The sequence below is a fragment of the Macrosteles quadrilineatus genome, unplaced genomic scaffold (assembly GCF_028750875.1).
Source record: "Macrosteles quadrilineatus isolate MER2022 unplaced genomic scaffold, UCM_ALF_1.0 Scaffold_1__1_contigs__length_201487025, whole genome shotgun sequence".
NCBI lineage: Eukaryota > Metazoa > Arthropoda > Insecta > Hemiptera > Cicadellidae > Macrosteles > Macrosteles quadrilineatus.
In genome coordinates, this window is record NW_026542594.1 from 12,023,290 (window position 1) to 12,045,757 (window position 22,468).

General features: G+C 35.8%; 1 protein-coding gene across 2 annotated transcripts in view; it reads left to right on the forward strand.

Annotated features, from left to right (window-relative positions):
• Nucleotides 1-609: 609 nt before the first annotated feature.
• Nucleotides 610-22,468, forward strand: part of LOC129004092 (MICOS complex subunit Mic60-like) — a 121,179-nt gene continuing 99,320 nt past the window's right edge. For both annotated transcript variants that reach the window (XM_054432489.1, XM_054432497.1), the window contains exons 1-2: nt 610-762; nt 14,352-14,458. In XM_054432489.1, coding sequence (XP_054288464.1) covers nt 727-762; nt 14,352-14,458 — 143 coding nt within the window. In that variant the 5' untranslated portion in view covers nt 610-726. The remainder of the gene's footprint in view (nt 763-14,351; nt 14,459-22,468) is intronic.

The following is a 22,468-nucleotide window of genomic DNA, read 5'->3' on the forward strand; positions in this document are numbered from 1 at the left end:
CTTTCTTCCGAAAATAAACTAAAATGTCCAGAAATGCTATTTAAGAGTTTCATTAACTTTCTCTAACTTAACTGAATCAACGTACAATATATTTAATGCTAATGCTACAGAATATAAATCCAACCGATTTACGACAAGAGTGCATGGTGGCGGGTTGTCGAGGTGGCACGTTGTCGCCTATGAGCGAGGTGGCGCGTTGACGTCGCGTTGCCGACATCGAACATGTAGCTTCACGACAACCCGCTACCTCTGATAAAAACTGGTGTTGGCGGGTTGTCGTGGTGGCTCATTGACTTGAGTGTGTACGACAACCCGCCACCTCGGAAAATTGTGTGGTGGTGGGTTGTCGTGGTGGCCTGTTGTTGAGGTGGCGGGTTGACCCAGTACGTATACGTCAACCCACCACCTTGGTTTTTTTGTGGTGGCGGGTTGTCACCTCTGACCAAAACACCGAGGTGGCGGTTTGACGTGGTGGCGCATTGACAGCGACCCGTCCCCACGAACCCAATAACCCTTCATATTTGGCTGACGGACTATATGGTATTATACATATTTGCAATTTGAATTTGTGCAGTTTACAGCAGTGTATATATATCGTCTGCCTGCCTTGTATAAAAAAATCCATGTCTTTTTTCATTAAATTTCTTGATTTCGACACTCGACAGTCGACACTACCATTGTTAATTCAACCGAAGCTTGGTCATAAATTAAATATTTATATAAAACATGATTAGGTGTTGCTCTAAATTCTTCATCCCATTGGTAAGTGGTCAGTAAACCCTTTAACTTAATTGACGTGAACTAAGAAATTCAATGTTCCTAATGGAGTAGGTATATTCTTAGCCTAGGCCTACATAACCTTTTTACGGTTTAAATGACCTCAGTAAGTAGGCCTATTGTTGGCCTAAAATATGAATGTTTGAGTTGTTAAAAGTAAATTCTCTATTGACTCGTAAAATGAATTGACATTCAATATTTGGAAACCATTATTAGGCCAAGTCAATCATTGGGTTATTTGTAATTTTAAAGCAAAAGTTAACAATCCAACTTTACCCATTAGGGTACTGTAGGCCTAGAGCTAGGCCTAACTTATTACATTATGATTCTAGGCCTATAATTTGGTTCTGATGTAAAACAAAGTGCAAATACATGCTTTATGATAATTCTTAGTAGGTACCTATTGATTACAGCTAGGCTAACTTACTACTTAGTTTATTAATTAATTATTTACGGTAGGTAACAACCGTTTTACAAATTAATTCTTGGCACGGAGTTGATAAGTTAAGTTCAAGATGTACAAGCCAATTATTGTAGTCACTCTTCCGAAGACTGTCCATTTAACAAATTAAATATTACAACTCTGAACATAAGTAAGTAGGTTAGAGTTTAGGGGTTTAGAGAGAGTTTAGAGGTTATTGTAGGTAAAATTAGATAGTGCAGGACGAAAGGAAAATAAAAAAATGAAATTTGAAGGCATTTCTAAGAAACTTTGTTACAAGAACAATGCCTCAAGTGACACCGAGGATGAACTGAAGTTTGATGATGGAGGGGACAGCCCTGAAGAATTCTCACTAGAAGAAGACGATTTTTTGCACCTTTGGAAGACCAATCTTTTGACGTAAACGATTTCATTTTGACTAAGTTTGCTACAAAAATAAAAAAATAATGTGTACTATACCACTTCATTGGTCAGATTGAAGAGCATTGTGAGAATGGGTTCACTGTGAAGTGTTTGAAGAAGAGAGACAACTCTTACAAGTTATTCTTTAGTTAGTAGACCCTACAGACATTCTTTACATACAAGATGCGTCAGCCAGACATCACTGGAGGAACATCACTTTTACACCTCAGGAACTCAATTGATATTTCTCTACAATGGAAAGTTATAGGCCCTAATAAAAACAATAAAATTGTATTAGTGTGGACAAATTGAACTTTTATAAACAGAACAGTAATAATGATGTGATGAAGGGGTTTTCTTTCAAACCTGTGACTGAGGATATTATCAAGGCAGTCATGAACGATATCACCACCCGAGCCGTGGGAACATATGGAATTTCTGTCGATATGATCAAATCTTTGAGTCCGTACTGTGCTAAGTTATTTGTCATTTAGTAAGTCTGTCCTTGGTTACAGGATGTTTTCCTAATGTTTGAAAAAAAGTATAGGCCAGGTTTCGTATTTCAGGCCCATTTCTATCCACCCAGTGATGTCTAAGATATTAGAAAAGGTTGTTGTTGAGCAGTTGACATGTTTCTTAGAATCTGAGAATATTCTTCCAGAGACTCAGTCAGGCTTTCGTCGAGGTTTCAGTACGAGCTCTGCACTCTTGAATATCATGGATGATCTGTTTATCTGCTAAGGAGAGGGGTTGGGAGAGTTTTGTCACAGGTTTGGATTATTCACTAGCTTTTGATTCGGTGGATTTTGATCTTCTGCTCGCTAAACTGCGGTTTTACCCATTTGATGTAACCTCTGTGGCCCGGGTTTCCTCTTACCTAAACAACAGGTCCCAACAGACTAAGGTTGATCTGAAAGGTTCAGACTTTTTGCCAAAGATTAGAGGTGTTCCGCAAGGTATTTGCATAGGGCTGATCTATTTCTTGATTCACACTTCCGACCTTGGGAGTCAATTGAGGTAAGTGCTATTCATTCATATTCAGATGACACACATATTACCCTATTGCTTTCTTTCTATCTCCGAATTTCCTTGACGCGATCAGGGATGTGAACTTTGATCTGAGTGTGGTTAAGAAATGGTAGCTGATGATCATGGACTGCAACTAAATCCTGATGAGTGCTCAGTTTTGCATGTCAGTAATTCTTCTCTGCAGGGCAGACTGAATTCTAGTAGGAGTATGATGATTTCATTGGATGATACGCCTATCACTTTGTTCTTCGTTAAGAGTCCTTGGTGTCCATCTGGATGATACTCTTACATTTTCTGAGCAGGTGAGCCGTATCTGTCGTGTTCCTGTTGGCAAGTTGAGACGGTTACACAGGTTGAGGTTCATATTGCTTATTTTATATTTATTGGTTGGTTCATATTGTTCATATTGCTACAGCAAAACTTCAAATAATGCAAGCAGTGGTTCATCCATCTATTAACTACTGCCTCTCTACTTTTTCTGCTTGTCAAACAAAAGAAAAAATCAAAATACTGACAAGGCTCCAGAATAATGCACTGAGGTTTGTTTATAATTTTAAGAAATTTGACCATATTAGTGAATTCAGATTGAAAGCTCATACACTATCCATACAGCATATCTCTGATCTCCAAATCAATTTTGGTTCACAAGACGCTGCTGACGAACCAGCCTCAGTATCTGAATACCAAGTTGGTACAACGAAGATCTGAGGTTTGTGAGCACAGTACTCGTCAGGAAGGCTTGTTGCAGTTACCGCGGGTCAGAACCATAGATTAAACATACTCCCTTAGTAGATTCTCCCCGGGATAGGGCTCGGTATGTTCGAGCTGCTTGTACGGCGTAGTTGCTGGCCCACGTAGTTCAGTACTGTCAGGCTAGGAGCGCTAGAGGTCTCGCCGTACAGCCACACACACAAACACACTCTTACCGTGTTTATATCATTGGTTATAGCTCTCACACGCGCGTCCACACGCCCCGCGCGCCAGCACCAGCGAGCAAGGAATACCACCTTGGCACATAGGCCTACACACGACACTCACACCCAGCTTGACTCCATACAGCGTGATTTGTACTTGCAGAGCCTCGGAGCCTCGGCTAACTGTATTTCAGTATTTGTAACACCAGTGTTTTATTGCGATTGTTCTAGTTTAGTTAATGTGATGTTGATAATTAAATGAATTGTTCTTCTATTTGAATAGCCATCTATTGTATTTGTTACTTGTGAGTATTTTTCACCGACTTCTCCCCACTACCAACAAAAAAAATGAGGTTCTCAATTCGTTTGTGCCAATGTATTTTTCCTATAGATGTTCACCAATTTCTCTGGGATTTTTATACCGATCAGCGTGGTTCCACTCCCAAAATAACCAGGGTTTCCCTTTGGTACCATTTATAACATTGTTTAAGTGTAGGCCTAAATATTGGGTTCAGTGAAAAATGCTGAAACCCTTTATAAAATATTTATTTTGTTTATATTTTTACAGAGAAAGCAATAAATAATATTCCTACAACTGTTAGTTGAAATCATGAAGGAACAGAGACAGATCTTCATGAAAAAGGTTGCTTAATATTGATTATTAAACTATTTCATGCCATGGAGCCTAAATAACTGACTTTGAGTTTACTAGGCGTTTTGTTTTAGTTGCTATGAAAAAGGTATTTCAACGTTGACCTGCATTTTGTATAACTCCGTTTTGAGTATTGAAATTGTATTCTGTTATCAACACCATAAAATAAACACCTTAAAAATAAAATTATAGTATATCATTGGAACATTATTACAATCGAACAATACACTTATTTCCTATTGATTTTTAAGACATACAACTCTTAGGCTACGTCGGTTTACAAAAAACATTTTTGGTTGCAAAAGGTTTCATTTCTGGCAATTCCAATTCATCACCTGTTTTACCAAATTTTTATAACCAGGAATTATGTAACCTGAACAGGTGACTCAAGCAGTTTTAAGATAATTACTGTTCTGTTACTTTCTTGATCAGTCCAAAAATTTTGCTTTTAAACAGCCTTTAAGTTATAAATATGTTACAAATTAAAAGTCACTAATAACATAAAATACGGTAATTTATCTTTGTAAAAAAAACCGATTTTAAACGCTCTAAAATAGTTAAAAACATAGGAGGATAACATAAATATATAACAAACATAAGCACTGTTTTTTTATACCAAGGAATTATTTACTTGTATTTTATATTTACTTCTGAATGAATGCAATATGCAACTATAACACACAAATTTATGAATAAGAAACAAATTATGTTGTTGATATTATGTTAGGGAAAAGAGGCTAAGGCTAGTTCAATATTAAATCAAATCAAATCAAATAATTTATTATCATGGACATTTACATGCATTGACATTGTCAGTGGAGCAGAACATAAAATTTCAATGTTCATTGTCTAAATAATCAGGGGTAACTTGGGTATGAGTTTATGTTGTACAAATTCCTTTTAACTACAGGGTTAACAATCACAATAGACTATAAACAATTTAACAAATGAACAATTAACAAAGTTGAAGAAAACAAAAATAGACTATATAGAAATAATTAACAGATTTGGATACAAAGTTACAAACTTATCACAGGTTGTTCTAGGAACTCTTCAATACTGTAAAAAGGATTTCTTAAGAGCCAGTCACTGAATTTAAAAAAAATATTTTTTGTGGATAGGTACTTATTTACATTAATAACTACCTTATTATAAGCTTTCTTACACATAACAACATGGCTATTTAAAGATTTGCTCAAACGGAGGTGCTGGTAACTTATTTGATGTCTACCACGAGTATTGTAGGGATGTACATCTTCATTCAGGACCATGACTGGTAGTTTTTTTAAAGAATAAATAACAAGTTCTAAAATATAAAGGTTAATAACAGTAAAAATCTTTAATTTAATAAAAATAGGCCTATACAATGTTCAAGATCAGCTGAACCATCAATAATTCTAACAGCTTTTTTTTGTAATATTAAACACTTCGTCAATTCTTGAACAATTGCCCCAGACAAGCAAGCAGTACTTAATTATTGATTGAAAAAAAGCAAAATAAGCCATCCGGATATATTCTGGAGTTACACAGTATTTCAAACGCCCCAACAAGAAAACAACTCTAGAAAGTCTAGTAGTAACACAATCAATATGAGTGTTCCAAGTAAGCTGTTGGTCAACACATACACCTAAAAACTTGGTACTGACAGCTGTTTCTATAGCTAAAGATTCATGGTCATAAGGCCTCAAAGAGAATACTATATTTTCAGTTTTATTTTTATTTAAGAGATAGCCATTAGCTCTAAACCAAGATGAAGCTTCTTCTATAGAGTTATTTACCAAATTACTTAAATGCAGCAAGTTACTGGAAGTGTTAACAAATGTCAAGTCATCAGCGTAAAGTAGGGTTCTACATTGCACATTATGAGGTAAATCATTAATACTAATTAAAAATAACAGAGGGCCCAAAACTGATCCTTGGGGAACAGCATATTTCAAATAAACCTCTTGAGACTGAACACCATCAATATACACAACTTGTCTCCTATCCTTTAGATAAGATTCGAAAAGTTGCAAGAACACCCTGGATGCCATAGAAGTGCAATTTTGAAAGAAGGTCTGAGTGATCAACACAATCGAAGGCTTTACTCAAGTCACAGAAGGTAACTTGAGCATAGGACCTCGCCTCAAAAGCCTGCAAGATTTGGGAAATGAGATCGTCCATGGCATCCTGGGTAGCCCTGCCCCTTCTTAAGCCAAACTGAGAACTGTACAAAATTTCATTTTCCTCTAAAAACAAGATGACCTGATTGTAAACTATTATTTCTATAATTTTTGACAGCACAGGCGCAAGAGACACAGGACGATAGCTTTCTGGCTTATCTTTAGGCCCCTTCTTATAAACAGGACAAACCCTAGAAATTTTAAGTTCATCTGGAAAGTGACCATCTAGTAAAATACTATTGATGCAAACTACAAAAGGGGTAACAATACTTGGAATTATTTGCTTTAAAAAATTATTTGACATCTTATAATAGTCATTACTACTCGAGTTACTGAGATGCTCTACTGCCTTTAGGACATCTTTATTTGTGACAGGTTTCCACTCAAACAATTTACCATTAGGCCTAAGCCCTGAACTCACATTTTTAACAAGTTCTACTGCTGTAGCTAAAGGTGGTACAATATCTCTCTTTGTTTGTTCGACAACTTCCACACAAAATTGATTAAACACATTTGGTGCAACCAACGGTTTATTTTCACTCGATAGGTTAGCCTACAGGTTTTCTTAACTATAGCCCAAGCTGTCTTGCATTTGTTTTTACTGGAGTCTATTAATTTACTATTGTAAGATACTTTAGCACCCAAAATCTTATTTCTATATACTTTTTTCAGACCCAATAACTGACCTTTGACAATAGGGCTGCTAGTGCTTTTAAATAGAAAGTCAAGAGAAAGGAGCTGTTCCTTAATAGCAGCTAGTTCTTGTGTGTACCAAACACATTTTGTGTTAGCAGATCTAAACCTAGGAGTAGGCCTACAAGGTTTTAAACATTGAAAATACTGAAATATACTAACTAAAATTGAAAAGAAACATGTAAACATTGTTGATGAATTGCAAAAATATTGAGGTGAGAGCATATACCAGTTGACAAGATTCAATTTTTCAATCAGATTACAAATGCTTTGTTTGGGCATCACTAATTTAAAAGATGAATGTCTGACAGAAGAAATAGGTTGTTCTTCTAATCTGTTGGATCGATCTATTGTCTGTAGGCCAACGACCAAAGCAGCATGATCCAAAAAAGGAAAATCCTTAACATTGACACACTACTTTCTCACGACTACAATTAACAAAAACATTATCAAGGCAATTATTACCTCTAGTGGGATTAGAGTTCAAACAGTAGCAGTTAAACTGTCAAAGAAGATTGAGAAACTCACCGGCAGTAGCCCTGGTAGAAGTAACATCGAAATCTGTGTTGAGGTCACCGCCGGCTATGATGGTGTAGTTCTCCCATTTGGATAGGTAGGTCAGTAGAGTCTCTAATGAGCTGAGGAATTTCACATGATCAGATGCTGGAGAATGGTAGATGCAAACCACAATGATTTTGAGCTTGTCCACAAAAGCAGCCGCAACTTCGAAATGTAACTCCGATGAAAATGAGCTGACATCCAGTACTCTTGCTTCAAGACTATTGGCAATGAAGATCCCAACACCGCCCCTGATGTGACTAGTTCTACAGTAGTGAGCCGCACAATAAAAACCATCCGGTTGTGAGTTAACAAGTTCATCCTGACACAACCAGTGTTCAGTCACACAGATGAATGAGATATCCACCGGAACAATTTTTTTGTCCGATATATAGTCTTCTAAAATATTACATTTATTTCTCAAACCCTGAATATTGAGGAACAAAAATCCTGTAGGCCTATCTATGTTTGAGAGGCTATAGTTAGAGAGCTCTAACCCCTGCGATTGCCTAAAAAATGTCCACGATTTTGCTTACGTAGTGGGATGTATTCCTTAACTAATATTCCTTCATCCCAAAATTCTGGATCCATGATTTGATCTACTGCAGAGTCATTAACACCAATTTTGTAGGATTTGTAAGTGTCATATTTAGTTTCAAGTTCGTAGCACAGAAAGTCTTCAACTTTTGAGTCTTTTAAGTAGGATTCAATATCTCCCTTGGTCACACTAGTGTCTAACCGAGAAATAAACACCCATGATCTCTTACCTGCAGCTTTATCTTCGAATCACCCCCATTCTTTTTCCCAAAGATTGGTCTAGGAGCCAATGTTTCATTTCGGGTTTGGTTGTTAGAGCTGTTTCTAACCGGTAACCGATTTACCTGATTCGTGGCAGACCGTCTTCTTTTTGACACATACACCTCAAAGTTGTTGTCATTATCGCTATTGTTAACAACAGCGTTAGCATTTTCTTCACTGTTTCTGTTAAGTTTACTGTTCCGAATAACTCTAGAATAGGTTAGGCTATTGTTGTTTTTGTTTTGATCAAGAATAGCAGAAGATGTAGTTGTAGCACTGGTTGTAGTTGGTTGCTGACACAGAGTACGAAGTGATGGGTTGGTTGTACACTGATCACTACTTTGGTTATTTATCGGAGGAGGATAGTCGGTGGAAATGTTGGGTGTAAGTGCAATGGTGCACTCTACTGAACTGCTACTGGTCGGTAGTTACTGGGGTTATCCTTTTCATTTTTCTTATGTATCGGGACTATCTTTGATATTTTTATTCTATCTGGGAATTCACCGCTCTCTAATGATTTATTTACAATTTCTGTAAGGGTTTCAGCAATTATGTCACCGCAAAACTTAAAGATAAAGCAGGGTACCTCATCAGCTCCTGTTCCAGTTCTGCCTCCTACCTCCTTCAGAATTTTCCTTACTTCTTCTACCGTTGCAGGTGTCAGCACCAAAAGCTCCGATATGTCTTCCGAAGCTTCCTCCTCCACTTCAACTATGTCCTGGTAATACTGGTTTGTAAGCTTGTTCACTTCCTCTGTAAAAGTCATGTTAAATATATTAGCAATTTCAATGGGGTTATCTATATGAGTATTATTTTGTTTCAGACCAAGTTCTCTTCTTCTTTGTCATCATTTGTTAGCTTTCTAACAACTCTCCATGACTCTCTGCTGATATTTTTTGATTGGACAATCCTTTTTTAATAAAACTCTTTCTTTGTGTTGAGTATCAGTTTTGAATGATTAGTTTTAGCTACCTTATAGTTCTCTTTAGCCTGGGGATTTGTACTTATTCTAGGTTTTTTACTAATTCTTGGAAGTGTCTAATGGTATTTGTTATCCATTCATCGTCTTTGGTTTTTAATCGTTGAACGGTTTTTGGAAATGATATTTCAAAATAGTATAAAAAGGAGGAGTAGAATTCATCAAACATTTCATTAGTAGTTACTTGATTATTAATTTGGCTCCAATCATAATTCTTTAGTAGGATACAAAAAGGTTCTATTGGTTGAGTAATCTCTACTTTCCGAATTTCGCTTTCTTTAATTTTTGTATACAAATCCATAAAAATATAGTCGTGATCTGAAAGGTTGTTTATGATGGTCCCCGCTTCTTCAAAATGAAGAGATGGGTCTACATATAGATAATCAAGTTGAGAATATGTCATGCTCGTTGTTCTTGTTGCTTCTCTTATAATGCTCTTCAGACCATGCGAGCCCACTACATCCGATAACCAGTCTTTTTTATACGATTCTGTCAAGTTGTCAACATTAAAATCACCTCCAATTATTACAGGGAGATTATATTTGGTAGAGATCAAGTTTAAAATCATATCAAGTATGTCAAGGAACTGTAAAAAATTTGAATCATATGGTGGGCGGTACAAGACAATTATAATGAATTTAGGATCGTTTATACAAACAAGGATCCCACATGCCTCAAATACACTCTCTATGCTTTGCTCCTGTACACATTTGATAACACTTGTTTTGATTTTGAAGTCATTTTTTGACAAGATCAGCACTCCGCCACCTACACTAGATTTCCTGTGGAATTCAGCTACTGTGTGATATTTATTAATTTTAAAAGATGGCAATTTTTCTTCATTTAACCATGTTTCCGATAAGCAAATAATATCTGGCTTTATCTCATTTAAGTCTACTTCAAGGTTCTCTGTCTTATTAAATATAGATCTAATGTTGCTAACTAATATCTTAAATTTAGATGTTTGACTATTTTTTAGATTGGAGTTAATTTTATGATACTCTGTCGCCACTCTAATGACAGAGTTTAGTGGTGGTTTTTTTACTTGCAGGCCAACACTAGTTTGATTCTGTCGATATTGGTTACTAGGCATATATATTCTAGGTTGTTCAATTTGGTTTTCATTGGTTTTTGTAGACCGTATGGCTTTAGAAGGCTTGTATTTGCAGACAAGCACACCCTCAGGCCACAGTTCCGGATTAAGTAATTTTTCAAAGTTGTCTTAAGAGCAGCCTACCTTAAAGGAAGAGTATGTATCATACCTTGTATTAAGCCTCTCACAACATACGTTGGTGTTCTTGCAAGTGTCTTGAACATATGTTTTCAATGCTTCGGCTTTCACTGAAGGGTCTAGTCTTGTTACAAACAACCAGGAGTACCTAGCAGCTGGCTTGATTTCCTCGGTGGGTGTTGACTTCCCCAGAATTGCTGAGAAACTTGATCTTGTCTTCTTCCCCACATGTAGGCCTACTTCACTCTTAGGCCTCGGTCCATATCCTTGTGAGTTTTTTGTTTCTTCGAATCTTGTCCCTTCTTTGTTCGTTTTGTTTTTTTTCCGTCTTGATATTTTTGTATGCCACACATTTTCTTGTATGTCTGGGAATTCTGTATCATCCAAATAGGATCCAACCCCTTCTTGATCACTATCTTCACTCCTAGGTTCTACCAAGATATCCTTTGGTGGTTCTCTGGATTTTATTTTAGGCGATGGGTCTTCTGGTGGTAGGCATACTACTAGCTTATCATGTAGGCCTAAGCCTGACAGATCACTTTTTTGTACACTTATCCTTTGTGTTTCCTCAGTAGGCCCAACTTTATTCATTTTAGGGTTAGCGTTTATGTCTTCTCTTATCGTTTTCACTTCTAATGATAGAGCCGTTATCTTATTATTTGCGTCCCTGTCATTGTTTTCGATTTTTTCCAGCCTATAGGCCATGTCCTGCATTAGCGATGTACTATGCTGTACACTTGTCATAACAATATTTAGAATTGAGGGCCATTCCTCTGTTCCTTTGGAAACTTTCATAGCAATTAAATCCTTAACTAGTGGGCTACAGGTATCACAGTACCAGGTCACCTTATCTGCTAACACATTTAGACATTAATATTCCTTTTTTGACAGCTTGGCACAGCTCAGGTCAAACCATTGCTGACAATTACCTTCACAGTATACTGCTTCGTCATCGGGTACATTTTTTTTGCATTTACCACATTTTTCTCCCTCCTGATTTTTATTTGTAGTAGGTCTAGTCTCTTCTTTCTCTTTCATTTTCCTTTTATAGTTTAGAGGTTCCAATTTTTTATAGGTTACAGGCCTACAACTTCGTTGTTAAAAATTATATTTTATCCCAAACAATTTGTTGGCTAAATTATTTTGGATCTGTAAGTTAATATTTTACTAAAAATATTCTAAAGTGTTTATTTTTAAAGTTTATTATTAAAAACATTTCTCTTCCTTTGTTAGCTGCTTTACTTCTTAATGGTGTATTTTTCTTATTGCTTAAATTCGTCAATATTCTAGGAATGGGCTAAAAAGTTAGGCTACTTATGAATATAGAGATAGGTTTCAAGTTTCAGTTTAAAGAATAACCTTTCCACTAACCTTTCCATTCTGTAGGTGTACACGATATACTGGAACTCAAATTATGTATTTAAGTTAAACAAAAGTAAAACCTTGAAGGAAGACAGTACTACTACTAGGCCTAAGTTAGTTAATTAGATACAAACAAATTACTAATTCCTGTCAACGCATGTTTTACATGTTTTGAGGAGTTATTAGTGTAACACATCTAGGCAGCAGTTTGGTGTAAGGGCGGCATTTCAAATGAGTTTAAAACAAAGACAGGTTTAAGACAAGGTTGAACAGGAAGTCCTCTCCTGTTCAGATTATTCACAAACGATTTGCCAGAGGTGCTGGAAGGTGGCGTAATTTCGGTGGAACGTGAGTAAATGTTTTGATGTATGCAGACGACATCGTATTGCTGGCCCCCACAGCAGCAGCATTACAAATGATGATTAGAAACTTGGAGTGTTACAGTGCAACCTGGAACCTTGCAGTAAATCTGTCAAAATCCAAAATAATGGTTTTCAGGAAAGGTGGTAGATTATTGGGACATGATAGATGGTGGTATAAGGGCAAACAGGTTGAAGTGGTAAATAGTTATAAATATTTGGGAATATTATTCTCAACAACATTGTCATGGGAAAAACATTTCATAGAGAAGAAGAGGCTAACTAATTATGCAATTAATTCTTCAGTATGGCAAAGGCTGGTAGACAACAACAAAGTTCCGCTGCGAATTAAAATATTATGTTTCGAATCTATTCCCAGAGCTATTTTGTGTTACGGCGCACAAGTTTGGGGGTTTTCAGAAATTTCTCAGTTAGAGAATTCTCAGAAAAATTAAGCAAACTATGAGAGAGGCGTGGAGAAGGAAGTGGGAATTAATTAGAGAATTCAATCACAAATAAATCAAGTGAAAAAAATGTCCTTCCAAATTGTTTCCTCCTCTTTCAAAATTATACAACAGGTTTTACTTAAACAATATTCAAGCAGTCTCAACATTTCATCATACTAGGTGAATTTAACATCTAGATCCCATGCACGGTTGTTTTAACACCTCCACAGCTAAAAATGCAGAAGAATGTTGAACAATGCGATACGTATTATTGACTCTCACAGGCGGCCTTGAACATCAAGCGTTTCAAAGCTGGATCCTCAAACTACAATTTTGGTGCTGGGGAAATCAGGACTTATAAATGTCGTTCATAAATTAATTATGAGAAAATTCAAAACCCACACCACTAGTTTATTGAAGTACAGAGCAGGTAGAGAGGACAGATGGACGGGCGTTCCAAGTAGACTGCGCTGTACGAGCACGATATTACACCATTTTTCTGATGCTCTGTACGAGCACCTAATTGTCAGGTGTACCGTCTGCATGAATGAGCCGCACTCCTGTAATCTGCCGCTATGATGAGATTGGCCTCGCCCATGTTAAGCAACCAGTTTTAACGGGGTTTTTTATGGTTAGCGTAGGTGAATAAAATAGTTTGAGATCTTGAAAGTAAAGTAATTATTAAAAATATAACGGTATAAAACATAAGAGATATAAAATGCATTAGTTGAAGAAAATAGTCTAAAAATTTGTAAAGAGGTGATTCAACACATCTCCCATAGCTCTGGACACAAACAAGTCAACCTTTGTACCTCTGATAACAAAGGAGCCGGGACTTCTTAGTTTTCCTGCCAGTCTGTCTCAGTCAGTGCCTTTGGTCGGGTCAGGTGTTGTAGGCCTAGGCCTACATGTTTAAATGTTTTATTCGTTGATTTATTTTGCGTGTCACAATGTAAATATTTTTGTATTTGAAATAACATGTGACGAGTCCAATTTGGATAAAACGTTTTCTGCTAGCCACCTGAGAATGCCATATTTGGCAAAATATATGCAGTGAACTTAAAACACTATATTTGAACTGCAAGACAAGGTACGTAATAGTTTAGTCTAATCTCGTCCACATAAAACAGTTTTTTAGGTAAATTAAGAATGAGTGAATGTCTACCGAAAACAAATTGACTTAATTAATTGTAGCAACACTCAAAGTATTTGTTGGCTTATAGGTTTTATTTTTGTTAACCCCTTGAACAAATCAAACACCTAGAGTAATGCTCGGTCCCCTGGTACTATAATTAATACAATGCCCAATCTTTAAAAAACAATATTGTTTTCTCTACTCTTCGTAAATCTATTTTATTTGCACTAATCCTGCCCAACGATTTTTCACTTCTGTTGTTAGCTTTATCTGGTATCAGCTTCTCTGCATAGTCCTTTTCAGCGTAGCTTAATATCTGTTTATGATAATTGTTCGCTAAGTTTTGGATTTTCTTTAATTTTTTCTTTGACACAGTTTAATCAGGCTTTTAAGATTTCATTTTTGGTTCTAGCCATCAAAAAGCGGCCCCCTTTGCCTGAGTAGAATATATGTTGCATCAAATAGCAGGAATTTTAATCAAAAACGCTACGCCAGCGGAGAAAGCCAACCACCAAGAAGGTAAGTTTGCAGAAAACTATATTAAACATCTATACTTATTTAATACTCAAGCAGGTTTTTTGTGACAATTACTCCTCCGAAACTACTGAACCAATTGAAATGTTTTTGGTGTCATTGGAAAGAGCATAGCGTAAGTTGTGCAGGAAACTTTCTTTTTATGGAAATAATTAGAGAGTGAGGCCCTGGTGCCCTTTAAAGTTTCGTATTTATCCATAAGATTAACATGGGAAACAAAAATTGTTATGAAAATACAGCTGTTATCAGAAATTAAAAGTGAGAAGAAGAACATATGTTAATTGTAAACAGTCAATAAGTTTGCTAATATAACAGTTTACTACAAACATTTACTGACTTGGTTGAAATGAAATATTTACTATTTGAATTTGGGTTGGTGTAAATATTACAATGGAAAAAAGCTAGAGAGCCTGGATAAATTGATATAGCCTAATCTGTTATTTACATGTGAGTATTTCCATAACCTTTGAGTCGAATAATTTAAAGTCATCAGAACTATGACTGTTATTCGTTTTAAAATAACACCTGTAATACTTAGCAATTGCTCGAATTCGAGCAACACGGACACTAGTTACATTTTATGATGCTCATTACATGTATTGGCTGTGCCACTTAATTTGGCAAAAGTAAGCCTTGAGCATCCCTGCTGTTTTCACATTAGCTTAGTTCAGTTTTAAGAAACCTTTAAACTTTCTACCACAGAAGATCAAGACCATTAATAGATTACTAGATGATCAATGGGGACGACTACCAATAGGCCTCTGTGTACTCTATCCATGGCTAGATGTTTTGTGATTTTTTAGTGAAAACTAACAAACATATTGAGAGTTTAATATAACTTTTTATCATCTGCACAAAAAGAGAGAAAAACTTATATTCTATTTTACCTGAACAAAAGCTTTTGTCTCTAAAAAGAAGCTACTTACTAGGATTGCTTTCAGAGAGGTGAAAGCCAGTTGAGCGGAACAAACGTGATTTCATATTTGTATAAGTAACTAAATGTAAAAAAGTCAATAGATTTATTTACTAATGCTGGTTTTATTTATTAAAATTATAATAATTCAAATTTACCTCTTCCAGAAGTGTATTATGGTAGTTTTGACCAGGAAAATATTACAGTACTGTAGTTGGAATCTGATATTAACATCCAAAAAGGGCATTAAAGTATAAAAAAGACAAAGGAAATTTAACATTCAAATTCAACTTTAGCCTACAACAAAAACATTGGACTTCATTTTTCACCCTTACAATCGGTTAAAGTATTTAAGGTACGTTTTGCTTGGAGCGACAGGTGCGACGGTCGCGCAGCGACTGTCGCTGAGCGGCAGTCGCGGGACACTGATCAAAAATATTACAGTACTGTAGTTGGAATCTGATATTAACATCCAAAAAGGGCATTAAAGTATAAAAAAGACAAAGGAAATTTAACATTCAAATTCAACTGTAGCCTACAACAAAAACATTGGACTTCATTTTTCACCCTTACAATCGGTTAAAGTATTTAAGGTACGTTTTGCTTGGAGCGACAGGTGCGACGGTCGCGCAGCGACTGTCGCTGAGCGGCAGTCGCGGGACACTGATCAAAGGGGTTTTGCATAGTCATGTTTTGCTTGGAGCTACTGTCGCTTGAGCCGCGAGCTGCAGTCGCTGGGTACTGCTCCAAGACCAGTCAGGAGCGACAGTCGCTTAGCGACAGTTACATTTCTGATTGTTTTTATAGTGTACACCATTCTGACAAGTTCGGTAACCTTTTATTTTCGCTATATGGCGTCGGCGGTCTGTGATTAAGTTAAATTTTAGAGGTGAAGAAGACGACAGTTTATTAGAAGAAGTGGCAAAATACCCCGCGCTTTATGATTTGAAACATATCTCCTACAAAGACCAAAGAATTAAGGACAACGTCAGGTTAGTTTAAACCTGACGTTGTCCTTTATTCTTTGGTCTTATTATTTTACAAGTTATTTTAATATATTAGTAAGTTAGGTTATTTATATTGTCGACTTAAAAGACTTCTAATTAAATTTTCGTTTAGGTGATTCAAAAAAATATTGCTCTGTATAAATGGTTATTGATCAAATTGGCTTAAAAGTCAGGCGTGTCATATTTAAATATATAAAATGCCAATTATTAAAGTAATGTGGTTATTCAAATATTAATGGAGTATATAATGTAATTGGTATTTTTTTCATTTACAATACAATCAATAAAATATAATGTTCACTCTGTGAGGAGGTTGTTTATAACACTGATTTCCAATTCAAGTTATGCTTGTGTACTGCAATTTACGGAGAAATTGAGTAATTTTATTACATTTTGGCTTGTGACATGGCAGTTTTGGAATATTTCTTATAACAAATAACTATGCCTATAAGGAATACTTTATTTGTTAAGTTTTACCTGTTTTACTAAGTGAATTTATCGATTTTATTTAGTGACTTTATACTTATCGCGCACTTTTGAGGTTAGGTGCACTGACGGTACCACGTCTCGTGACGCCAAAGAAGTCGCTCCAAGCAAAACAGTCTACCATCCCGCGACTGCCGCCCGGCGACAGTCGCTGCGCGACCGTCGCACCTGTCGCTCCAAGCAAAACGTACCTTTTAGTATAAAAAAAACAGTAACTATTAAAAAACGAGTATATTGTATAACAACAGGAGAGAAAATTTGACATTTAAATTCAACTGTGCAACATAAACATTGGTCTTCATTTCAACCCTTGCAATCGGTTAAACTCAGCTTTCTTTGCTGAACATAATTTATGATTGTTAATACCAAGTATTCTTGCTGGGGGATATGATTGTAATGTAACTGGAATGTAGGTATTCTGCCATTATTAGTACGATTTAGCGACGGCATTTTAATACTGGCCTTAATAAATACCATTGGATACAGAAGATTTTGATGAAAAAGCTGGCTACAAATTTAACATGGGGATGGAATGTCTAGTTGTATTGATAGTCAAAGATAAAACCTAGGCCTACGAAAAAATGTAGGGCTATTTTAATGTAAGACTCAAATGTAAAACACTATTAAAAGACTAAAATGAACTGAATTATCAGTCATGTATTTCAATGTGTAAAAACGTAAAAACTGCAAAAAGACTTTACTTATTGATCAATAAAATAAGATGGCTGAAATGTAGGCCTAAACATAAGTAATAAGTAAACATCGCATTCAGCTGATTTAAGTGAAAACATAATAATAATAAGTAGGGAAGAAATGCCTTAAATATACAATGTAGATAATATAATTAGAAATTAGTAGCCTACTTCTGGACAGGCCTAGACAATTATCCATGCCGTGGTTAAAAGTGTACTTCTATAAGCCCAGGTTTACTCATTCTCATTACGGTTATAACTGGACGTATGTATAGTCCGTGGCTTGCAAATAACAGTATTTATATAGGATAGGCTACTGTTATCAACATTTGAAATTACTGAATTGTTCCAAATTACTGTTTCACAAAATGCAGATACCATTTTCAGCCGAGCCATTAAAATGAGGATTTGCCAAACAATTATTATTACAGAATAGTATTTAATGATAAACAACTTTTCACATTTCATAAATTATATGTTAGTTTTGCTTTGGTCAAAAGGTCCAAATCCAAATGTTCTTTTCATTTGGTTTTTATGTAGTAATTTGTTAGAATAATTGACTTTATATGAAGTCAATGCTAGAATACTGTAGATGGTTTGTTAAGATGCAAGCATTTTTGAAATCGTTTCCCCGTTTAACCAACTATTCCTAAAGATAAAAATTATATGATGCAACACAAATAAACAACCCGATCACCTACTTATAACCTACACTTTACCTTCCTAATCTAACCTTACTTCAAAACACTTAATGTAGTCACAAATACTCATAAACCCCGACCTACCTTCCCCACATGCCTAAATTAGACCAGTGTTCAATCTGTGTTTTATTAAGAAGTGTAATAACTTACTGCACCGTCGATGTAATTCAACATAATATAACCTGTGAGGTATTCGGTATTATCGGATTAAATATCGATTTCGATGCGGTTCGATATATCGCTTATTAAATCCTGATTTCTAACATTGGCTGTTTCTAATCAGCTGGCAACACATAGGTTCCCAAGAAAGTAGTCACCGGTCCGTATCCCTCCGCTCCTTGTTTATGCTCCGCGCATTGAGAAAGTAGTTCCGTATATTTTCTTGATTTGCAGTGAATTCCGTGCCTTGAAAAAATGTTTTAACGGTATTTACTTGTTTATTAAGATCATAGGAATGGTTTAAAAACATTTAAAAGAAAACTCTAGAAAGTTCAGAAATACCTTATTTATGATTCTCTTGTTTACATTTTTCTTGTAAACATAAAACCTGTCATGGCTACTTTAGTCCCATAAGCCTAATGTTAAAAATTGAAAATTTTAAGTTCGTTTTAAATTGCAGTAGCATTATATAATTGAAATTTGTTTGTTTAAAAACCATCTCACTATTAGTCTAAGTAATTTTGTTAAGTTTGGCTGAAATGCGTTCAGCCGTTATTGAGTGATGTTTCTCTATTTGTTGCATTGAAGTTGATCCCAAAGAGCTTCGTTAGGCCTATAGCATTTCATAAGTACAATGCCGACAAAACCAGTATGTATGTGGTTAAGTCAAATTTGAGTGTTGAATGAATTATTCATGCTAGCCTTATTCCTAACTAAGATCAGTTGTTCTTTGAAAACCAGAATCGTTCATTCTTCTGCATAATAATCAAGGACAGCTGGGTCCAGTTTTTGTCCAATAGCTTTACGAAGTTAGTCCTTTAACCCCTCGGCTACATATCCTAATTAAAATCAACTTTTGAAGTTAAAAACCACATATTGATTCAACAAAGTTATTTATAGGCTACCGGTACTTTGTATTTAACTCCTTATTATTTTACTATCCTACAATTACAACTATTAGTAAGGCATTCAAATGAAAGTAAGTTAACTTTTAAGAAAGAGGAGAGAGGTTATACAAATAAATTGATCACAGTACTGCCTCCCCTCTCAATAAGTGGTCAAGGGTACTTTCAGCAAGGACAAATGTTATTTCTTCAAGAATGGTGTTTTGGTTGCTCAATCACATAGAAAGAATGGACTTTTCATTATGAATATGAAAGTTATTCCTATTACAGAAGCTGAAGCTCAAGTTGCTTTGAGAGATGATTTACAACTGTGGCCTGAGAGATTAGGGTATCAAAACAAGCGATATGTTTTGACATACCAGAAGAACAATACTATTGAATTCTCAAATTCAGGTAGGCCTATACTAAGTCTGAGATATGTGATGCTTGTATTATTGGCAAGATGCATCGGTTGAGTTTTGGTACTCGCAAAGAACGTGTTAATCAACCCGGTGATCGCATAAATGCTGATGTTTGTGGCCCAATACCTGTATCATCAGTTGGTGGCAATCGATATTTTCTTGACTTCAAGGATGAATTTTCCAAGTATAGGTCTTTATATTCTTAATGAAAAGTCACAAGTGCAGGATAAATTGAAGCGTTTTTTGGCTGAAGTTAAAAATATTGGACATTCTGTCAGGAAACTGCTGACTGATAATGGAGAAGAGTTTGTCAACAGTGAAGTCATGAAAATAACTGAAGAGCATGGCATGTATCACCGAACAACAATGCCATACACGCCACAGTGAAATGGTGCTTCTGAAAGGGAAAATAGGACATTAGTCGAATCAGCCAGAACGATGTTGCCTGCTGCAAATTTACCAGAGAACTTGTGGGGCGAGGCAATCATGACAGCTGCGTATGTTCTAAATTGAACAGGCCCATCATCAGTTGAGGGGACAACGCAATATGAAGCATGGTTTGGGAAGAAAGCTTCTGTGAAACATCTTCAAGTCCTTGGAACAGAATGTTTTGTGCATGTTCGGAAGGAGAAGAGGAAAAAATTTGACAAGTAAGCCAGAAAAGGATATCTTGTTGGATATTGGGGGGATAAGGATGGCTACCGTGTGTGGATTCCTGAAAACTCAGAGGTAATTTTGTCTCGTAATGTTGTTTTTAAATATGTGAAATGGAAGATGAGAACATCCCAGAACCTGTGGAACAAAACAAAAAGTGTCCCACAAGTGAAACCAACTCTTCAACAACTGCAAGTTTATTCGACGGAGAAGGACAGCGGTATAGTTTCAGAGACAGATCAAAATTGAAGCCTCCTGTAAAACTAGCTGATTGTGCTCTTCTGACATGTGTTGCAGAACCTACTAAGTACAAAGAAGTGGTGACATGCAAGGATTCTCATCATTGGGTAAAGGCGATGGATGAGGAATTAAAGGTGCTTGGTTCAGTGTTCTGGTGTAGTAAACGGCAGAAATGTGTAGCTTTGTCAACTACAGAATCTGAGTTGATTGCTGCAAGTTTGGCTAGGGGAAGCAGTGTAGCTCAAGAGAATGCTAGAAGTCATAAATATCTATAAAAATAACTAACACACACATAAAACTAAAACACATACATAAAAATAAAGTCTCAGCAGGCAGACATTTTAACAAAACCATTGGCTAGACAATGATTTGACTACTTGAGAAAACTGATCTGAATGGATTTTTACCAGGATACATGAGCAGCAGATTTCTTGTTTGAGTAAAGTGTCATTTTCTAGGGGAAGCGTTGAGATAAAAAACAATTTACTCAGTCCTGTAACAGCTGTATGCAATTCTGATTATTGTAATGTTTGTTTGTTTAAGTTGTTGTGTAAACTAACTACCAGTTTATTAAAATGGTTCTCTAACAGTGTCTTATATTTTATTCTACTACATATTAAAATCAGTTTATTATAACGGGTACTCTGGTTTTAGCGAATTTCCCATTTAGGGAATAAGCTATTATCGTAGTACTCATGGTAAGACCTAAACCCGGGACCGATTTACTTTTTCGTTTTGAGGTCCCTAGAGACAAAATACACCATCCGTTCAAATTCATATATATACTAGCAGTTACCAGGCCCGCGTTGCTGCGCTTAATAACTATTATTTTAAATGGTAATTTTTTCTTTACGATGAATAATAAAAGTGTATACCAAAAATAAAAATATAATATTTTACTTAATTGCTAGTGATAATCAATGTTTTTTGTTTTTTCATTAGGTGTGTAAATATATAAGTTTTCAGGCGTACCTACCACTTGTGAGCACGCAACATATATAGCTGTCCGTGTGAGAAGCATGCATTTTCTAAATTTAAACATACGATAGTCAGGGATTGCCCTAGTGTCTTATAATGGTGATTGCGAAAGCAAGACACAAAGGAAATTGTATTTGCTTAAATTCAGAGGGTAATTCGGATGAAATCATCAGTATTCTTGGGATTAACACTATTTCTCCTTTAAACTTACCACTGATAATTTTTGCTTCAATCAATTTTGGTGACATTTTTTTAAGCGTCAGTCTGGTAACGTTGCACAGCTTCGGCGGATTTAAGTTTCACATTAGTATTATTGGAGTTCCTTCTTTTAATGACAGTAATGTGATGGGTTAGTGAAAAATTGAGAGGCATTTGAATACCCGAGATAGCACGCACGGTTTTTATTCGCTTACTAATTTATGTTAGACTAGCTGTGTGCCCGTTCTACGCACGGGGATCTTATCATAGTCAGTAAAAACCTTCTTATGTAAAGCACAGCAGTTGGTTTGCATACTTTCAGATATGCTGACAAAACTTTATATATATATAAACCTTCGCAAATACAGTATCTGACAGTTTCAAGCCAAAACTAATGCTTCGCAATTAAATGTCACCCGGATCTTGTTGGTCCATATGTTAAATGGAATGATTAAACTAAAAAATGCTTTATAGATCTATAAGGCATAGCCCTAAGGTAGGCCTATAATTGAAAGTTACTTTCCACAATGGTTAAAAGTATTTAAGGTAGTACCTCAACCTCACAATTTAACACTTTATTCGGGTTGACATTTTCATTATCAAGGTGCTCTTGTCCTTTCCGTGAAACACTGAGAAATAAATCTTAAATCTTTAAATCTTT